Source organism: Microchirus variegatus, assembly GCF_963457635.1.
Source record: "Microchirus variegatus genome assembly, chromosome: 1".
Lineage (NCBI taxonomy): Eukaryota > Metazoa > Chordata > Actinopteri > Pleuronectiformes > Soleidae > Microchirus > Microchirus variegatus.
In genome coordinates this window covers 20917416-20936170 of record NC_139802.1, presented here as the reverse complement: position 1 = coordinate 20936170, position 18755 = coordinate 20917416, and the positions used below count along the sequence as shown (strand labels likewise).

At 41.7% G+C, this 18755-nt stretch overlaps 1 protein-coding gene across 1 annotated transcript in view; it reads right to left on the bottom strand.

Moving 5' to 3' along the window:
* Nucleotides 1-18755, bottom strand: part of sema6cb (semaphorin 6Cb) — a 191920-nt gene that overhangs the window by 48723 nt on the left and 124442 nt on the right. Inside the window, exons 9-16 of the mRNA XM_083895548.1 lie at nt 12654-12744; nt 10920-11042; nt 9398-9486; nt 9072-9289; nt 8026-8157; nt 7653-7808; nt 2500-2676; nt 1925-2062 (exon numbers count right to left, since the gene is read on the bottom strand). Coding sequence (XP_083751674.1) covers nt 1925-2062; nt 2500-2676; nt 7653-7808; nt 8026-8157; nt 9072-9289; nt 9398-9486; nt 10920-11042; nt 12654-12744 — 1124 coding nt within the window. The remainder of the gene's footprint in view (nt 1-1924; nt 2063-2499; nt 2677-7652; nt 7809-8025; nt 8158-9071; nt 9290-9397; nt 9487-10919; nt 11043-12653; nt 12745-18755) is intronic.

The window sequence follows — 18755 nt, the reverse complement described above, 5'->3', positions numbered from 1 at the left end:
ACAGCAACAAATAACAAATATACTCATTATTCTATTTCTCTGTAGTCTAAAACAAAAAACAAAGAGGAGGTGGAAAAAGAGTTTGTCAAAGAGCAAAACTCAACCTGAGAAAAGTGGATTAAATGGAGAAGACGATGCCACTTTACTAGGTACACACCTGTCATCCAAACACATGACAACAACTGACATTTTATGGACCAATCGAGTTTACAGAGAATAGTATGAAAAAGAGGAAATATCCAGAGGGGCAGAAAATGCCTTGTTAATGCTACACAATCAGTAACTCAAATAAGCACTTATCACAACAAAGGTATGAAAACCATCTCTGGATGTAGAACACATCCAACCTTGACGCAGATTAAGATACTTAATGAGATGTCTGTGTACCTAATAAAGTGGCTGTAAATGCACATCAACAGTGGCTTTCTGCAGTAAACTAATACTTTCTTTGTCACAGCTGGACAAAAACCTGACAAAAGCTTCAGTCAGCCCACGTACTGCTGTGATAAACTGCGGTAAATTACGGTGTCCTTGTATACACAAACAAGTCAAACCAAAAGTTAAACTAATGGCAAGAACTGAAGCATCTGCTGGATGAAAAACATTGATCTGTAAATACTTTCACAGTTTCTGTCTCGAGCGCGTTTTCAAACATAGAATTCAGAAAACGTCGGGTACTGTCACTTTACAGTTTGCCATTCACATGCCATGAACACAGCGGGAGGATTTTTGCAAACCTGGCAAACCGTGCGTCCCATGGGTCCCGAAAGCATCATTGCAGCTCATTCATGTAGGATTTAGCCCATTCACGCATTAAGCTCCAGATCACTGTCATATCACAGGAACGTTGTACCGCGCTCGTCGCCACAGCTACGCCGCGCTGCCAGAATACTTTCTGTGAAAACCCCATGACCCAGGCAGATAATAGCACAACAACTGCAATTTGGTGCACGCCTCGTTTCTCTGAATGCCTCTCACACCATCCTGAGTGGGCACATTTCTTAAATGGGTACCTGTGGAGGAAATTGGTCCTGCTAATGCCATTATATTCCCAGTACAGAGTGAGTCTTTGAACACCAACATTTCAAAGAAGAGTTTTTTTCCACCATTCTGCGAGCTGGTTTTGACGGTTTGCTGTAAATGTGTGAATCATGGCCTTGAATAAGACCAACATGTGTGACTCAGTTGGAGTTGGGAGTAACACCAGGATCTTGAGGACTGTCTGCTAACAGTTGAAGTTAGGTAGAGATTGTGTGTAAAAAAAGAAAAAGTGGATGAAGCCAATGTCAAAGTGCCTGAACCCTGTATTCTCTTGAAGGGCCAGCAGGGGGCGATTCCAGTTTATCAGAAAATCAGCCTGTTTCACACTTGATTGATAATATCAGCAAACATTTTCCTGAAAAATTAATGTTTCAAATAGTGCTTGGCATGTTAATGGCGTCAAAGTTGACACGTTTCCATGACGACTGACCGGAAAAACAATACACGCGACGTCACGTTTACGCGACTCCCGATTGTTAAAATGAGTCTCTAAAGTAACGCTAAACTCTAAAAACAGAGGCACACATACACAGTACACAGGTACGCTGGTTTTTTGTGAGGAGTGGAAATATTCAGCGCTACTAGTTAGCCACTGTGCTGTATTTTATTTTTAGTCACTAATGGATCCTGACTACGTTACTCATTCCTCTCCCGCTGAAGCACAAATGCACAGCGAAACCAAAAAGAGCAATTCCCATGATCCCACACTGCTTTCTGATGTCACCACACTCACACTTGTCTTTTGTTATCGTTGTGATTGAGACGCACAGAATTTACATACTGTGTTTTTAAATTATTATAGTTCATTTACTAAACTGTTTTATTGTATGTGTGTGTGTGTGCGTGTGTGTGCGTGCGTGTTACTGCTCCACAGGTGACTCACTTCTTGCAGGTGCTGTAGTCAGAGCAGTGGCTGAGCGGCACACGGATCACACAGCTAGAGAAAGCCACAAACAACGCGTGGTGATCCCGGTCCAGCTCCAGGCCCAGCACCCTCCTGTCCTCGCCCTGCACGTTGCATCTAGGAACACAAAGAAACACCATCTGTCAGACGACATATGCATATACATATACATATAAATATACATATATATATATACGTGTGTGTGTATATTTTTTATTTTCATCTTTGAAACAAGCGGCGCGGACGACTGGCTCGGTTTGAGAAGAACACACGGAGCCGAGAGTGAATTTTTCGAGGCGCGCAGTCGGAAAAAAACAAAAGATAGGAAAGAAGAAGCATCCCCTCTGGCTGTACAGGGTGATGCAAAGAGTTACAATAGACCAAAGAGTGGGTGGGCAGGACAGATCAAGGCAGAACACAGAGAGGAGGAGAGAAGCAGAAGAACAGAGGAAAGAGGGGGGGGAGAGAAAGGGATGAACAAAAGAAACAATTAAGATTTGAAAGCAGATGCGGGGAAAAAAGATGGAGAGCTCGGAGTAGAGAGAGTGACTGACTTGTTAGGGTTGTAGACATCAATGTCCTCCAGGAGCTGCGTGCTGAAGGAGGCGTTGGCTCCCTCGGTGCTGGCGAGGATCTTCAGCACGTGGCCGTTGTCTGAGCCCAGAAAAACCACTGTGTAGTTCTTAAACGGTCCCGCCGACGTATCCACCGCTATCTGGGTCAACTTGAATCTGCAAAAAAAAAACCACAACAACAATTAACAGACGCACTCCCTGCCTTCTAAAGCGAAGCTGACGTTTCTTTTCAAAAGCGAGGAGCTCACGATGGCGAACGTGCTCGTTTTACTTTGTCAAAGTCAGTGTCACATGGTGAAGCAAACAGTAGGCGAGCACTGAGCTCATTGTGTAAAGCATCAGTGTGCAATCAATCACTTTATCTACAGCCCACCATCGCCTACATCCTCTAATCCCTTCAATCCCCTTAATTCGCCGGCCGTCCATCCATCCATCCGCCCACCGCCGCTCAATCGATCCACCCTTCCCTGTTGTTTAGCCACTTTCTGCCACACGCTGCAGTCTCACTGTGAGTCATTTCATTATCTTTTTGCTTGTTAAAAGCGTTTGGCGTCAGATACGTCAACAGGGATGATTAATTAGCATTTTTACTGCAGTGTCCTCTCAGGACAATTGATATTATTGCATAGCATTACAGAAAATAACTCACTTTTTTCCTCTCAAATGTCTGTCGTCATCCGTTAGAGCAGTGATTCCCAAAAGACTGGGTCGGGACCCCTAGATGGGTCGCAGGGGATTTTTTTGGGGTCCCCCCCAACACATTTGCAGAATTTTCCCAATGTTTTACATACGATTTATGCGATTATGTCTTGAAGAACATGTACCATTTAAAAGTTTGGGCTCACTTAAAAATGTCCTTATTTTTGAAGGAAAAGCGTTTTTTCAATGAATATAACATTAAATGAATCAGAAATACACTCTATACATTGTTAATGTGGTAAACGACTATTCTTGCTGAAAAGCTAGCTAGCTTGTTAATGGAATATGTACATAGGTGTATAGAGGCCCATTTCCAGTGTTCTAATGGTACATTGTGTTTGCTAATGGTGTTAGAAGGCTATTGGATGATTAGAAAACCCTTGTAAACCCTTGTGCAATGATGTTAGCACAGATGAAAACAGTTTTGCTGGATCTTTGACGAAAGTGCAAAATGATTACATTGAATAAAAATCATTATTTCTAATCTTGTCAATGTCTTGACTATATTTTCTATCCATTTTGCAACTCTTTTGATGGAAAACACAAACAAATTGTATAGGTGACCCCAAACTTTTGAACGGTATTGCATATTTGTATGCTCATAGATGTATAACAGCATCTCCATACATTAATGGTTCATTCTGTCCAAGCTTCTTCTAGCCCTGTTGAAAGTCAAATAATTTATTGTTGACCAGTGCTGAAACCTTCTTTATATATACATTTTGTCTCGTCTTGCTGCTGTTCGGCCTCATGTCCATACAGCTGCCCAGTATCACCACAGCTGTCCTCTGCTGGCTCCACTGGAGCAGCTGAGGATTAAGAGCGGAGCTGAAGGGCACCTTGAGTCCAGTGATTGTTGACAGAGGGATAAGCTTTACTTCCTCTGCCTGCCGCTGTGGCTCTGGGAGTTGACCAAGCAAACCATCTCGAATAAACCCAATTTATACTTTTTGGCATCACATCTCCTCTAGAACCTACTATTGAGGACACCCACAGAGGCTCCTCTGTCCCGCCCCCCCTCATCAAGCCCTTTCCAGATGGTCCCAGTGAGGCCGGTTTGTTTACCCACATGGACTTGACTGGCACGTCCCTGCACCGTCCCGATGGTATCGCGTGATGCACTTCTGGTTAGGTTTCATTTATCTAGGCCCTCTCTGGGGAAGGAGCGAGGCAGATGTGATGGTTTTGGCGCCAGATGTGAAGTGGTGCATGTTTCCTCAGTGTGATGGAGCCTTTGCACCGTTTGCCTGGCTGTCAGTCTGGCTTTGCTTCAGGAGGCAGCAGGAGGACCAGTCTCCTCGATACTGTGTGTGTGTGTGTGTGTGTGTGTGTGTGTGTGTGTGTGTGTGTGTGTGTGTGTGTGTGTGTGTGTGTGTGTGTGTGTGTTCGCGTCACGTACACAGACACATGAACACACAGTGTGCGTCTCTATGTGTGACACTAGTGACAACAGTCATAGAACAACCTTCTCCTTCATCAACATATGATATCAGTGGATTCTCAAATGTCACAACACACACACACTCTTGTACAGCAGAGGTCTCAAACTCGCGACACGTGGGCCACATGTGGTCTTCCCATGAATATAATATGGCCCGCCATGTTATATCAACAGAAAAAAATAGAAATTATTGTTTTTAGTGGTTGCGTGTCCGTTTGTGCTTCCACACTTGCACTTGCCAATATGACTAACAGCGGCCACCAGAGGCTTGTTGCGTGAATGAGGTGAAGTCTGCCATCTCTTGCTTCGTTTCTGTTTGTTTTGCATCATAAATATGTTTTTATTATGATTAAGAATATGTCGTTCCAAATCACAAAAAAACACTTTTATTTTGAAATTCTGTGAAACATTAGCACTACCTCCAACTGAACAGAAAAAAAGTAAAAAAGTTTGACTTTATTTTCACTTGACGGCCCCCGACGAGAGACATAATGCATTCCGTAGACCTTTACTATTACCTTACCGTCGACTAAGCACAACCCTAGCACTTACCGTAACCCTAACCGAAACCCCAATTCTAACCCTAAAACCAGGTCTGATGCTGCGTTCCAGAGCCCATCCAAACCAGTTGGACGTGGGACTTATCCTACCTCCAACTAGAAAAAGTGCACTGGAATACCTGTCAAGTGGGACCTCCTACTCGCGAAGTCGGGGCTGATCGACCTACCCCGACTTCACCAAAATGACGTCGGAGAATAATGGCGGCGCCCATGGAGTTACACGAATAGGCTATAAACTTTACTTTTCTGCGTGTAGAGTTGCTTTAGACACAGCAATTTTATCGCAAGTTGTTTTTCATGTTATGCCGTGGAATTATGTCGTTGTTGTTATCCATTAGCATGAAGATATGTAGGGCTACGGTAAAAGTATACTCATGACGTTACATATTGATATGTAACGCTTTTACAATACGGCTCGCTTGTGTATGTAAGTAGAGTGTGAATTGCTGACAGTTAAAATGCCTCTTCAAACATAAGTCTAAAGCGCCGATCGTCCATGTTTTCTAACATTCGACTTCAATTGCTGGAATGCTTTGAAGTAGGAGCTAGTAAATTCCATCCCATTTGTTTGGATGGGCTCTGGAACGCAGCATTAAAGTACACACAATCTTGTACAGGACACATCATAGACATAATGCATTCGCTAGACCTTTACAATTACCATACCATCATCACAACTAAGCACTTAACCCTAACCCTTTCCTGAACCCTAAACTAAACCCCAATTCTAACCCTAAAACCAGGACATTCCCTAACCCCTTATGGTAACCTTAACCATCTCAAATAATTGCCTAACCAGAACCTAAACGCCAAATTCCCCCCAAAAAATCCCTTTAAAGTTGTGAGGATGACTTAAAATGCCCTCACTTTCTATGGTTTATATGCTTTTTGGTCACATAAACAAACTGTACATGCGAATACACACAGTGCACAGCTAATCTTCTAAGGACATAGTAGTGACTTCTATTATTGTGGACAGCCTACACAAAAGGTAATCCCTAACCTTAACCATAACCAATTAATGTCTAAACTTAACCTTATCCACAATTCAAATCTTAGCCGTTCACTTAACCAGTTCCTTAGAAATAAGATTCTGCCTCATCAGGACCAGGTTCTGGTCTCCATGAGGACTACTGGTCCTGACAAGGTACACACAAACAGACAGAAGCTGGAATCGAATAAATCCAATAGGTTTTAATGAGTGTCTCACTCACAGCAGTGAGTGTGGGAAATAAAAAAATTAAAAAACCTGAAAAACCATATTATTTTAAAGAAATAATGAACAGTGACACCATGGCTGTGGCTGTGTGTGTTTTCTGACTTAATTGGAGCGTACTCAAACAAAGCTTTGCATTTAGTTTAACGATTTACGACACGTTACCTGACATTTCACAAATCTGTCAGTCGGCTAAATAGTTTACACAAGTCGTAAATACTCCTAACAAGTATATATTATATTATAGTGTTGTTTGCTTGATTATATAAAAGTCGATGAGTCACTGCGACTATTAAAAAGACACAAAACAAATGTGTGTTTTATCGATTATTGCATTTATAAAACCACATCTTTCTACACCAGTCACAAGGTGGCAGCAGCATCTGTTTGTTTTTTTTGGTTTTTTTTAAAGGATGAGATTTTTCTGTCAACTAAATCTGTTTTGGATTTTAAAATGTCACTCAGACTAAATAAATCACTGGAAAAAATAAATATAAAAATAATCTAAACTAGTTTCACTGGGAAAATTCATGACTTACTGTTTTTCAACTGTCAACTGATTTTGACAAAAATGATCGATCACAGGGAGACTACATAATAAATCGGATAAACGGATGATTGACAGTTGATTTGTTGAGCTGTTTTGTGATTAATCAGAGCGCCGTCAGCCCATGACAACTCTAAACAATAGCAGATGTGGAATTATGGCCCTGCTAACCAACAGATTCAGTCTGTACAGTAACATGAGCACGTTGACTACTATTCTATAAGGAATAACTTGAGGCGTAATTCGCGATAACGCTTTCACAAGCCAAAAACTGTTTCTGTCCTTGAACTTTGACCCCCCAACATTCTTTTATCAGTTTTTGTTTGAATTCAAGTGAATATTTGTGCCAAATGTGAAAAGGGATTCTCTGGAGATTATTCTTGAGATGCTTTGTAAAAAACTGAAAATGGTAGTAACAAACATCCATCCATTTTCTACTGCGTTATCCTCCACAGGAGGCACTTATCCTCACTCTAACCCTAACCCTTAATCCCCATAACCCCAAAACCCACGCACACAGGGTGGAGAACATGCAAACTCTATGCAGAAAGAGCTCGAATCTGTGTCTTCAAACCACCACACCACCCGTGTGGCCCAGTAACAAACATGTCCGATGTTTTATCACACAGACTTGAAAAAATAACCAGTGGATTCATTTAAGTCTCATACCTGCTGGTGGTGCGAGTGAAAAAGGGCCTGTCGTTGACCGAGGGCACAGACTCGTCCATGAGCGGGTACGACTTGATGAAGGTCAGGGTTTCGTCGGGGAAAGTGGTCGACGACTTGTACGCGGCGGCCGAGCCTTCGCCGGCACAGCAGCCTGGTCTGAGGAGGATGAAGAGGAAAATGAAATAATCCACTGAGTCAGTCACAGGCGCAGATGCAGAAGCAGAGGCAGCTGTTTGTTGTGCGGGCGACGAGAACAGGTGTGTGTCGGGGGATTGTTGCAGAACAGCAGCTGCAGCTGCACAGCCGCCATTGTCAGAGGCAGAGGAAACATACATGAAAGTGACAGGTTGCTATTTAAAGACGCGCCTCTCACCTTGGTTTCGGGACCTGATCCTCGGAAACAGGTGTCCACGCCGACTCGCTGTTCTTCTGCTCTTTGAATTTGCCGCTGAAGGCCTTCTCTATGTCGTCCATGTAGAAAGCGCAGACTGCAGATCCAGTGATGCTGTTAGGGGGGTTCACAAGGGAAGACGGTGGTAAAAAAAAAAGAAAAGAGAAAGAAAAGTGAGATTTGTCAAAATCTTACCTCGTACCAACACAAAAATGATGCATCTTTTTATCTGGATGGATAAATCAGCCGAGTCCATCATACACTGTATCATATATACCATATAGATAGATTATAGTATCATAAAGTAGATATATACTACTATCTGTTACTATAATCTAGCTAAAATCCATAATAAAACCTAAAATTGGACTATAATCAATACTATAATCTAACTAAATTGAATACTATAATCTATAATCTAACTAAAATAAATACTATTATCTAGCTAAATTGAATACTATAATCTATAATCTAACTAAAATAAATACTATTATCTAGCTAAAATGAATACTATAATGTATAATCTAACTATAACCAATACTATAATATAACTAACATCAATACTAAAATTTAACTCAAATGAATATTATAATTTATAATTTAACTATAATAAATACTAGAATCTAGAATCTAACTATAATCAATACTATAATATAACTAATATCAACACTATAATCTAACTATAATCAATACTATAATCTATAATTTGAACTAAAATGAATAAAAAATGTTATCCTTTAACTTTATTAGTCCCTTATTAGGGAAATTCTTTAGTGTGATGCTAACAGTATTGGTTTATGCTAACAGCAGCAATGTACTTAAACATAACAAGTGTTAGCTTAGCATGGTCTTACTGCACTTACTGATACGTCGATACTGACCAATGAAAAACAAGATAATAAGCCAACATTCAAACAAAGACTTCTTCAGTGGAACAGAACAGGAACAGAATTACACGACTGACCTCACTATGACCTCACCGTGACCTCACCGTGACCTCACCGTGACCTCACCGTGACCTCACTGACCTGTTTGCCTGTGTGGTGAAGACGCCGAGCACTGCCGGCCGGTGGTTGATCTGGAGCACGTTGGTCAGCGACTGCAGGACGTCGAAGTAGAAGAAGGAGTCACCCGGGACGGAGCAGTTGAGTCGGGCTTTGAGGAACGACGTCCAGTAGCGCTCCAGCACCCTCGGAGAACCACCATTGTCATTCTTGCAAACTCGAGCCACTCGGGAGAAAACCACCTGACACAAGCACAGAAAAAGACCTCATGTTATTGAAGATGTGGACCCGTGAGCAGCTTCAGATCTGCAGTTCCTCTGCTTCACAGGTGCCACAGACCAATCCCTCACCTTGCCAAGAGTGGTGTACTCCACCGCGATCTCGCTGAAGAAAAAGTACACGTAGTTCCCGTACTCGATAGCGTGGAGGAAATGAGGCTCTGTGGGAGACCAGGAGAAAAGATGTGTGACAAACACGCTGGCAGTGAAGCCTTATTCTGCAACATGACTGCGCAGCGTGAGCAGGTTGGCAGTGCAGCCGGTGTGCACAGATGCTCATGTTCAGGAAAAAAACAAAAACAGGTCCAAGAAGAAGAAAAAAAAAAACGCTGTGCAAATGTGTCATACGACGACAAAATATCAGGACGACGTTCTTGTTCTTAGCACTGCGGAGGAAACATTAATAGAATCAACACAGCAGAACTTGTGCTGACGGAAATGGCTCACTTTGGCTCACTTTGGTTCATCATCTGCAGAGTTTCTGCTGCCGTTCTTTCTCCTCAAGTTTTTTTTTTTTTTTTTAATTTCCAACTTCGTAGAGAAACTTTGACTCCTTTCCAAACCTCTAGGAATCCACAGAGACTCCGATTTTAAGTTTAATATGTGAAATAAACTTATCTAGATCCCTATAATCGAACATTGCAAGCCCTTTTTTATGACCTGTGTAACAAACACTGCAGGATGAATAAGGACCTGAAATAAGATTTATTGATTTTTTAGTGTTACATTTTGGCCGTTGACTTAGAAAAGTTATTAACACCGTGTGGGGAAATGAGGAACAAGAAAGTCTGAACTGTAAGATTGTATCTGATTATTATTAATGTGGTTCCTTTTATACTTTTCTTCACTCCATGTGGTTTCTTTATTTGTTTAGATCAGGGGTCACCAACGTGGTGCCCGCGGGCACCTGGTAGCCCGCAGGCAGCCAATACAGTGCCCGCGGGCTCACTTCACTTCACCTCACGTGCATGTATCCGTATGATCTCTCAGTAAAATATCTTTGATATTGTTTATAAAAACTGGTAATCGTTAGGAGTAAGCACTGGAATGAATGTGTGTGCAGTTGAATGCATAATATTAATCATTTAAATGGTAAACAAAAAAATAATGTTAATGTGGTAGCCCTCCATATTATTCTTTAGCCTTCAGGTAGCTCTCTGTCTCAAAAAGGTTGGTGACCCCTGGTTTAGATGCTTTGTTTCATCACATACAACACTGTGTGTGTGTATTTTCTCAGACATGTCCTTCACTTCTTGTTGTCTTGCAATGGTGTCCACCCCAAATTTGTTTTATACAAGAATATTAGGGGCACACGTAAAAAAACAAATCAAACAGCATAAATTCTGAGATTAAAGTCAGAATTCTGAATCTCGGAATTTTTACTTTTTTCCCTCGAATTTCTGACTAATTCTGACATTAATCTTGAATTCTGACCTTAATCTCAGAATTCTGACTTTTTTCCCCCTCAGAATTCATGCTAATTGTGGCCCTAATACTCGTATTGGAACCACAGTTTGACATATTTTTTTTATCAATGTTCTGATATTTAAACACCTTTTCAGAGGGAAATAAAGGTGAGACAAACAGCACTCACCTCGCAGCCACTTGGAGTCGTACTTGACTGTGCGCAGGACCGCGCTACTTTCCCCCAAACTTCGGTAAATGACTGCGTCGCTCGCCAAGAAGTCGGTCATTGTGGCCGAGTAGAAATCACCACCTGAGTGAAAACAGTCATTGAGACAGAATATCATCAGAAATCAATGGAACTTCTTTTACGCGTCTATTTTGGCCATGGATTCATTTATTGCCCTTTAAATAAAAACAGGCAGGGGAGAACAGATGTAGGAGAACGTGTCACTTTTAATAACACGGCATGTGAACTTTGAATAAATGTCAGTGGAAACCTGGCTGGACTGAATGCAGGTCTGGCTATCGCTCCACTCAACTCCCCCCCTGAACTTCCTTGACCCCAATGAGCTTTGCTAAAGTATCAGTTTCCTTCTTTACGGCTATCATTAGTTAGAGAAAAAAAAACATCATAACCACAAATTATAATCCAACGAGGGGTGAAATTCAGAGGATACCCTGTGTTTATCTCTGCTCTGAAGTACACTTCTATTCACAGGAATATTCAGACTGATGTAGAGACATGATAACATGAGGTCTGCTTTGATTGCATTTACATTTAAATAACACTTTAAAGAATGTTGAAATGTGGTCGTATGAGGGACTAGTACATAGTTGGTGTGTTATATAAAGTTTCACTCGTTTCACAAGTTTCAAAAACTGGGAATTCACCACCTGTCAATCACTTCGGTGTCTGCTACAGTACGTGCTGCGCTTTTTGTCGTATACCTCTCCTCAAAGTGGGAACAAATTTACGAAACTGACATCATGTTCAACGGAATAAAAGCTTTTTGATACCAATTCACGCGATACCAATAATATCAGGATACAGCGATTCTGTGATAATTAATACACTGCCAGACAATCATGTAGCATGTAGCAATCACTAGCGATACATCTGTCTCATTGAAGAAAACAAGAGTCAAAAATTCTGACTGGAATTCAGACATTTTTTCCCTCCGAATTCTGACTATAATCTCAGAATTTTGACTTTTCTCAGAATTTTGACATTTTTCTCAGATTTCTAAATTTAATCTCCGAATGTTTCTTTTTTTCGCAGAATTCTGACTTTAATCTCAGAATTCTGACTTTTTATCCTTAGATTTCTGACTTTTTTCTCACAGAATTCTGACTTTAATCTCAGAATTTTGACTTTTTTTCTTGGAATTCAGAATTCAGACTTTTTTCTCAGAATTCAGACTTTATTCTCAGAATTCAGACTTTAATCTCGGAATTCAGACTTTTTCCCCTCTCAGAATATCTCAGAATTCAGACTTTTCCCCCCCTCAGAATTCAGACTTTTTTCCCCCTAAGAATTAATCTTTTTCTCATTAGGCTTGAACAAAAAATGGGGGACAGCTGTCAGGTTTGGTCAATATTATATAACAAATATATAAATAAATAAGACAAGAGTACTATAAGAGGAGGACGGAGATTGTCCACTTTTGTATTGTTATCTTTTGTGGTCGCTTGTTATCTTTTGTGGTTGCTGCTTCCTTCATTTATACTGTATATTATACATACTGTTTACATTACATTGTTCTAAATAAACTACAAGTACGACTTCTCTCGGGCCAGAAAAATGTGTCCCAGAGCTACACTCTAACCAAAGACAAGAGAACATTTACACTTCGTACCAAAATGGCATTATTGTAGTTTTTGGCACTTCCATGTCTGTACTGACAGTGCAGCATCAACTCACCTGCGAAGAGGCCGACGTTGGACTGGCGAGACTCAAACGGACAGCGAGCTTGTCCCACCACCTCCTCCCCTTCCTGCTCCAATGTGGACATCTGCGTCAGAGAGGACACAGCAGCAAAGAAAGTTTTTTTTTTAGTTTTTTTTATACAAGAAATGTAAAGCAAAGCCAATAAAAAAATAACAGGTCATAAAAGCCGGAGTGATGACTGTAAATAAGAAAAGACAGTTATTGTTTACACTCAGTAAACGCACGAGGTCACTACTGCGGCCTCAAAAACCCAAGGAGTCTTTAATGTAGAGGAGAATTGTGTTTGCGTGTCTGTTTATGAAAAGCAACACACACACAGGGGCATAAAGATTAGTTTCATTTCGTCTATTGTCCGCGGTCGAGTCTGTAAAAAATGCACGAGTGGCGTTTAAAGAGCAGCGAGGGCAGAGTTTATCTCTCACTCACAGACACTTTTCTAACCTGCAGGCCTGAAAAACCTCGGCCATCAGAACTGGGCTACTGAACAGTGTGTGTGTGTGTGTGTGTGTGTTTTGCTTCTTTAGGACCCTTTTCTGGCTTGTGGACCTGGTTAGGACCAGAAGACCTCATGGAGACCAGAACTTGGTCATTTCTGAGGAGCTGGTTTTAAGTTCTGGGCTATGATTTGATAAAAGGTTAGGAATAAGGCTTTATTATCATTATTATAATTATTATTTTCTACGCACTCTGGTAGACACAGTAGAACAGTATTTCTGATTTTCCTCCAAGTACCACTAGAGGAAGCTTGTGCACCACTGGTGGTACATGTACCAAAGTTTGAGAACCAAATTCATGCAAAATAAGCATTCACTCCTGGGTCAAATGACTAGGTTTAATAAAAAGTTTGTCATTGGTTCCAGCTCCCATTGGCAGTAATTTTAACATGAGTGTGATTGCTTGGTCCATATAATGTCGGAAAACGTTAAAAAATGACGATCGGATGTTCTCAAATGTCAAATATTCACATTTAAGAAGCTAAAACAATCAGAAATCCTGTTTTCAATCAATGAAAAAAAGCTTAAAACTGATTAAATCCAGTAATTCTTTCAGCTCCAGTTTCGTCCACACACATTTCAGACAACTTTGACTAAAAGATTTAAAAGTGTAACCCCCGTGAAGTCTGTTTTTTTTTTAGATACCGCTCGACACTTTTGATCATTTGTTGCCCGACAACAAACTTATTTTCTCCTCTGTCCTTTTGCCGTCGCACGCATTTAAATGTTTTAAATGCGTTATAATTCAGGCTCCATGCTGTTCCTGGTCTCCATGGTGCGACTTTCTTTTGTTATGAGCTGTGGTTAAAATTTACCACTTTGGTTGTTTTCTTTAATGGCGTCGCACACAACACATCAGAGGAGGAAAACAAAATGAAACCCATCTATTTACAGTGGGGGAAAGAGTCGTATTGTATTGTATGTATATTTCTTTAGACCAAGGTTAGTTACTTTATTCCGTTTTACTGATGATTTCTGTATTCGTGTGAATCTCTGATTCTGATAAATCAGGTTTAACAAAACCTGCAAATACACACCTGCTACTTTTGGTACAATATGAAAATGTAAGATGAATTTTTGGCTGTGAATTTCCTGAGGCTATGGATTTCTCGATCACATTTTCTTCTTCTTCTTCCGTCACATGTCTCTTACTCGTTGCCTGCTTCCCGTGATAAAAGCCAGACTGGAAAACACATATTAAAACACTTGGTCTTTGCAACATCCTGTGCTTCACTGGTGTGCAAAAAAAGCACCCACTTCTGCCATGAAACACGAGTTTAGAGAGTCGGCCTGTAACAGTAAGTGAACACTTCACGGGCATAATATTTAGGCCAGAGCTGCGCTGATGGATTACATCAGGTTCAGGGACGTAAACACACACCTCCTCCAAAATCTCAGTTCAAATAGTTATGTTTCATCGCTCAAGTGCTTAACCGGCGAGTTTCTCTGCTGTACACTGTGTTGTCAAATCGACAGAGAGCAGCCATTAACTCATCAACCACCTGTACGGAAGAGGATAAGGGCCAATTTCTGAGATTCAAGGATTTGTGTACATATGTGGGTCAGTTTTTGGGGGGATTTTGGTGTTCAAAAAAAGTCCAGTCCAGATACTGCTGCAACTGCACAATGTTGTTTCCTGCACTTATCGCACAGGGTAACCAAACAGGACAACAATACCCATGATCCCACACTGCTTCAGGACCCTACCAAAATATTTTGTTTTTTTTAATACTTTCAACTGTGCATTTAAGAGAGAGAAAAAACAAACACAACAACAACATCAAAAAAGCACACTTCTAAAGTTAATAATTAATATTTAGGAATCGGGGGAGGGTAAAAAAAAAAAAAATCTAAAAAACCTTGTGATCTTCAAATAAAAGCACAGATTCTGTTTTGAATCCGATGAGAGGAAAGCGACACAGTGACCGGACTTGAAGTGAAAACAGCAGTTTGTTGATCACAAGACAACAAACGACGCTCAGAAGTCGGCTGAGAACTGAGGACTCGACGAAAGCCGAGAGCAGCGACTGCGGGATCGTTAGCACAGTGGGTAGACGAAGACAGATGGATTTGGCGCTTCAATGTTTCTTTTTTGTACGAGAGTGTGTTTGTGTGTGTGTGTGTGCGTGCGTGTGTGAGAAAGAGAGTCTCAGACGCATGTTAAAGACAGCCTCTCTGTTGTCTACAGACCAGCTGTCTCAGCAGTCTGGTCAGTGATGCTACACGTTCATGGCTGGACATTCATTCACGTCTTTGAGCAACACACACACACGCACGCACAGACACACACACAGGCCTCTTACTCAATCCCCCGTTGTACTCCACTGATTTTTCATGGCGTCCCACAGACACTTTCCTTGATATGATTTACACTTGCTCCCTCTCTCTCCAGCTGTCCAGATAGTCAACTCGTGTTTTTCATCCCCCTTTTTTTTCCCAGAGTATGGAGGGAAAGATGAGGAGGGTGTTTGCAGAGGGGAAAAAGAATGTGTGGATGTGTTGTGGTTAAACTGTAAATCAGCCGCTCGTCGCCGCGGGCAGCCTGTGGCAGGAAGACGGTGACGTGTGGCGAGATGTAGGTCGGCGCACACTTCCTTTTTAAAACATCTCACATCAACCTCGCCAGAGCTGAGCGGTGACACTCCGCAAAGGTCCACAGCCGTCGCGTGACACCTGAGACACAGACCTGGGAAGCATTTACATATTACGTGCCTGCGGTGACGCCGCGCTTTAATCGTCCACGAGGATCCAGACGACGCTCGTCTCTCGTCTTGTTACTCGCGTCTCACAGAGGTGCTATTTATAAACAGACCTTTGGCGCTCCGATCGCACGGCAAATCAATCTACCGCCGAAAAGAAGTCGGGCGAATCTGTCAGAATGAAACTCAAGGGCAAACTCCCCACGGAGTGTTTTTCTAACATTACTTTCGGTATATTTTTAGGGAGTGAAAACCTTGGATTTGCGGCTAATTTTCTCTCACACTAAACGCAGAGGAAAAAGAGGACAAGGGGAAAAAAAGCAAAGGAAGTCGCATTACATGACACTACAGCAACAATATGATACTAGTATGTGTAATAATATCATATGTATGACTCTTTTGTCATAGTTTTGTGCTCTGCACTTTAACGGCGTTAATGGCGCATTTCCATGACGACTGACCCGGAAAAATACCAGCGTGACGTCATGTAAAAATGAGTCGCTAAAGTAAAGTCTTTCGTGCCACGGCACTGGAGCCCAGGCACCTTTTACCAGTTAGCGTTGTTAGCGCACCTACAGTCGAACTGGAGCGGTCTGTTTATTCAACGAAAAGAGCAGCGCTACAAATAACCAGCGTACCTGTGTACTGCGTATGTGTGCCTCTGTTTTTAAAGTTTAGCGTTACTTTAGAGACGCATTTTAACGTTAACAGCATTAAAGCGGACCTAGACTCACGTCCCTCCCTGAGTGCAGTACGTTCGCGCCGCAGGTCATTGAGTGAGTGACAGAGAGAACGAGATTCATGTCCTTAGCCACAGTTCTCCAGTTCTCTGTGTGTCAGTTCGTTCGCGAGATTCACGTCCACAGCCACAGTTCAGTTCTCTCTGTCTCAGTTCGTTCGATTCGTTCGCGCATCATGACCGAGTCAGTGACTGACAGTGCGAACGAATCACAGCAGCACGGCAGGCACAGTTCTTCTTACTAGTCAGCCCACCCCTCGGCGCACGTTGGCTGGCGTCGTTTGCCTAAGATTCATGAGTGAGCGATGGTGTCGGCGAACGACTTCACGAGTGATTCACAGAACGGGGCAGTTCCACTCCCAGCCGGCCACGATCGCTGCTGAGCTCAACTGAAGTAAGAAAGGAACGAATCAGTTCATGAAGAGATCCCAGTCAGTTCGAACGAATCACTCATGACCGACACAACACTACTGGCCAGTCACAACACACTCTGTCTTCTGGGTGTGAGAGTTCAGTCTGAAATATAGCGGCTGAGGACATCATTAGAAAACAGAGCTTTCTATCGGCTGTAAACGAGGAGGTTTTTGACCATAAAAACAAGTTAATGTATGCAAGTAGACCTCCATAACTCACATATATGTGCAACAGGACCACTCTATGTGAGCTTTAACAGCACTAGTTGTTATCTTTCACTGCCAGAAATAAGAATGTGCTTTTGTGAACACTTGTATGAGCCTTTAAGTGATTTGTAAATGTTCAATGGGAACCAACAATGGGAACCAGAGAAGAACTTTGTACACGCTGACCTCTCGACATGGACCACTGGATTAGCTCATTGCACAGCGCTTGAGTGTTTTTGAGCTCCTCTCTGGATTACAGCCTCCCCCACACTGTTAGATTTACAGCCTGTGTTTTGGGACATGTACTGTATTCCCTCCCGCTGGCTCCGTCCAACACGCATCAAACCGCGGGACTTTACCTTCACGCTGTCCTTAAACAAAAATGCTATGCTTGCCTTTTCTCGAGTACGATGTTTTGCCTCTGCGTGCTGTTATTTATCAGTGTAGCGGGGAATAATAATGGAGACAAAGTGCAGCTGAAAAACCTCATCTGGTCTCCCTGACTTTTCCTCCCCTTCAGCTCGGTGTGCAACAGCAGCTGCTGTATTGCTGCTATCATCAGTGAGTTTCCCCGTCAACAGATTGCTTTATCTCTGCTCTTGTTGAGCCAACACAATAATCCACCAGTGTTGGAGCCTTTGAAGTCACCTATACGGCAAGTACGGCAGCATATATCTGCTGCAGTCAAAGCAGAGAAACGCTGCATGTGTCCGTCTAAAGTGTCTTCGGTTGCTGAGAACTGATCCTCAGCACAAAATCACCTTTTTTCTTCATCCTGACTTTGTCTTTTAATGCATTTTTTTTTAAAAAGAAAGAAAGAGAAATAAAAACCCTGTTATTTTCACATTTTGAGCTCACAGCTGTTTTGCTGCCAGACGTCTTCTATCATCCACAAACGCTGCGTTCCACCTGGCGTGACCCGTCTTTGTAGGAGTGTTTGTGGGTGTTATTTGACAGGAGTCGATGTAAACACTGTTTTAGCTATTGTCTTTTTTCCTTTGGTGTTTCGCTCCTCTTGTAGATAATAACAGATGTACGACAGGGGGAAAGTCACTGCAGTTTTATAAAAGCATATTGCAGAGCAGTGCAAGTCTTTTATACAATGTTTTATGTTCTTTTCTGCTAAATTAAATATATGTAGTAGGGCAGAAAAAAACAATTATTTTAACAATTGATTAACATGTTGTTAAAGGCAGACGATTAACCCTTAGAACACAGATTATTATGTTTAAACGTACAGTATATAGAGAGGGTATAAGAATGTGCAACATAGTGACTTCTGAGTGAGTTCTTTTTTCGGCACAACCGAGACAATATGATGGAAAAAAAAAAATGTCACCAACTCTATAAACACACCTGAGCCAAAATAACTTAAAATGTTTAAAATCGGATTGAATTTGTGAAATTTGTGAAAAAACTTCTGACTTTAAAACTTGATTCTGACTGTAAAACTCCGATTTCTGACTTTAAACTCAGTATTATGACTTTAAACTAAGCATTCTGACTTTATTCTCAGAATTCTG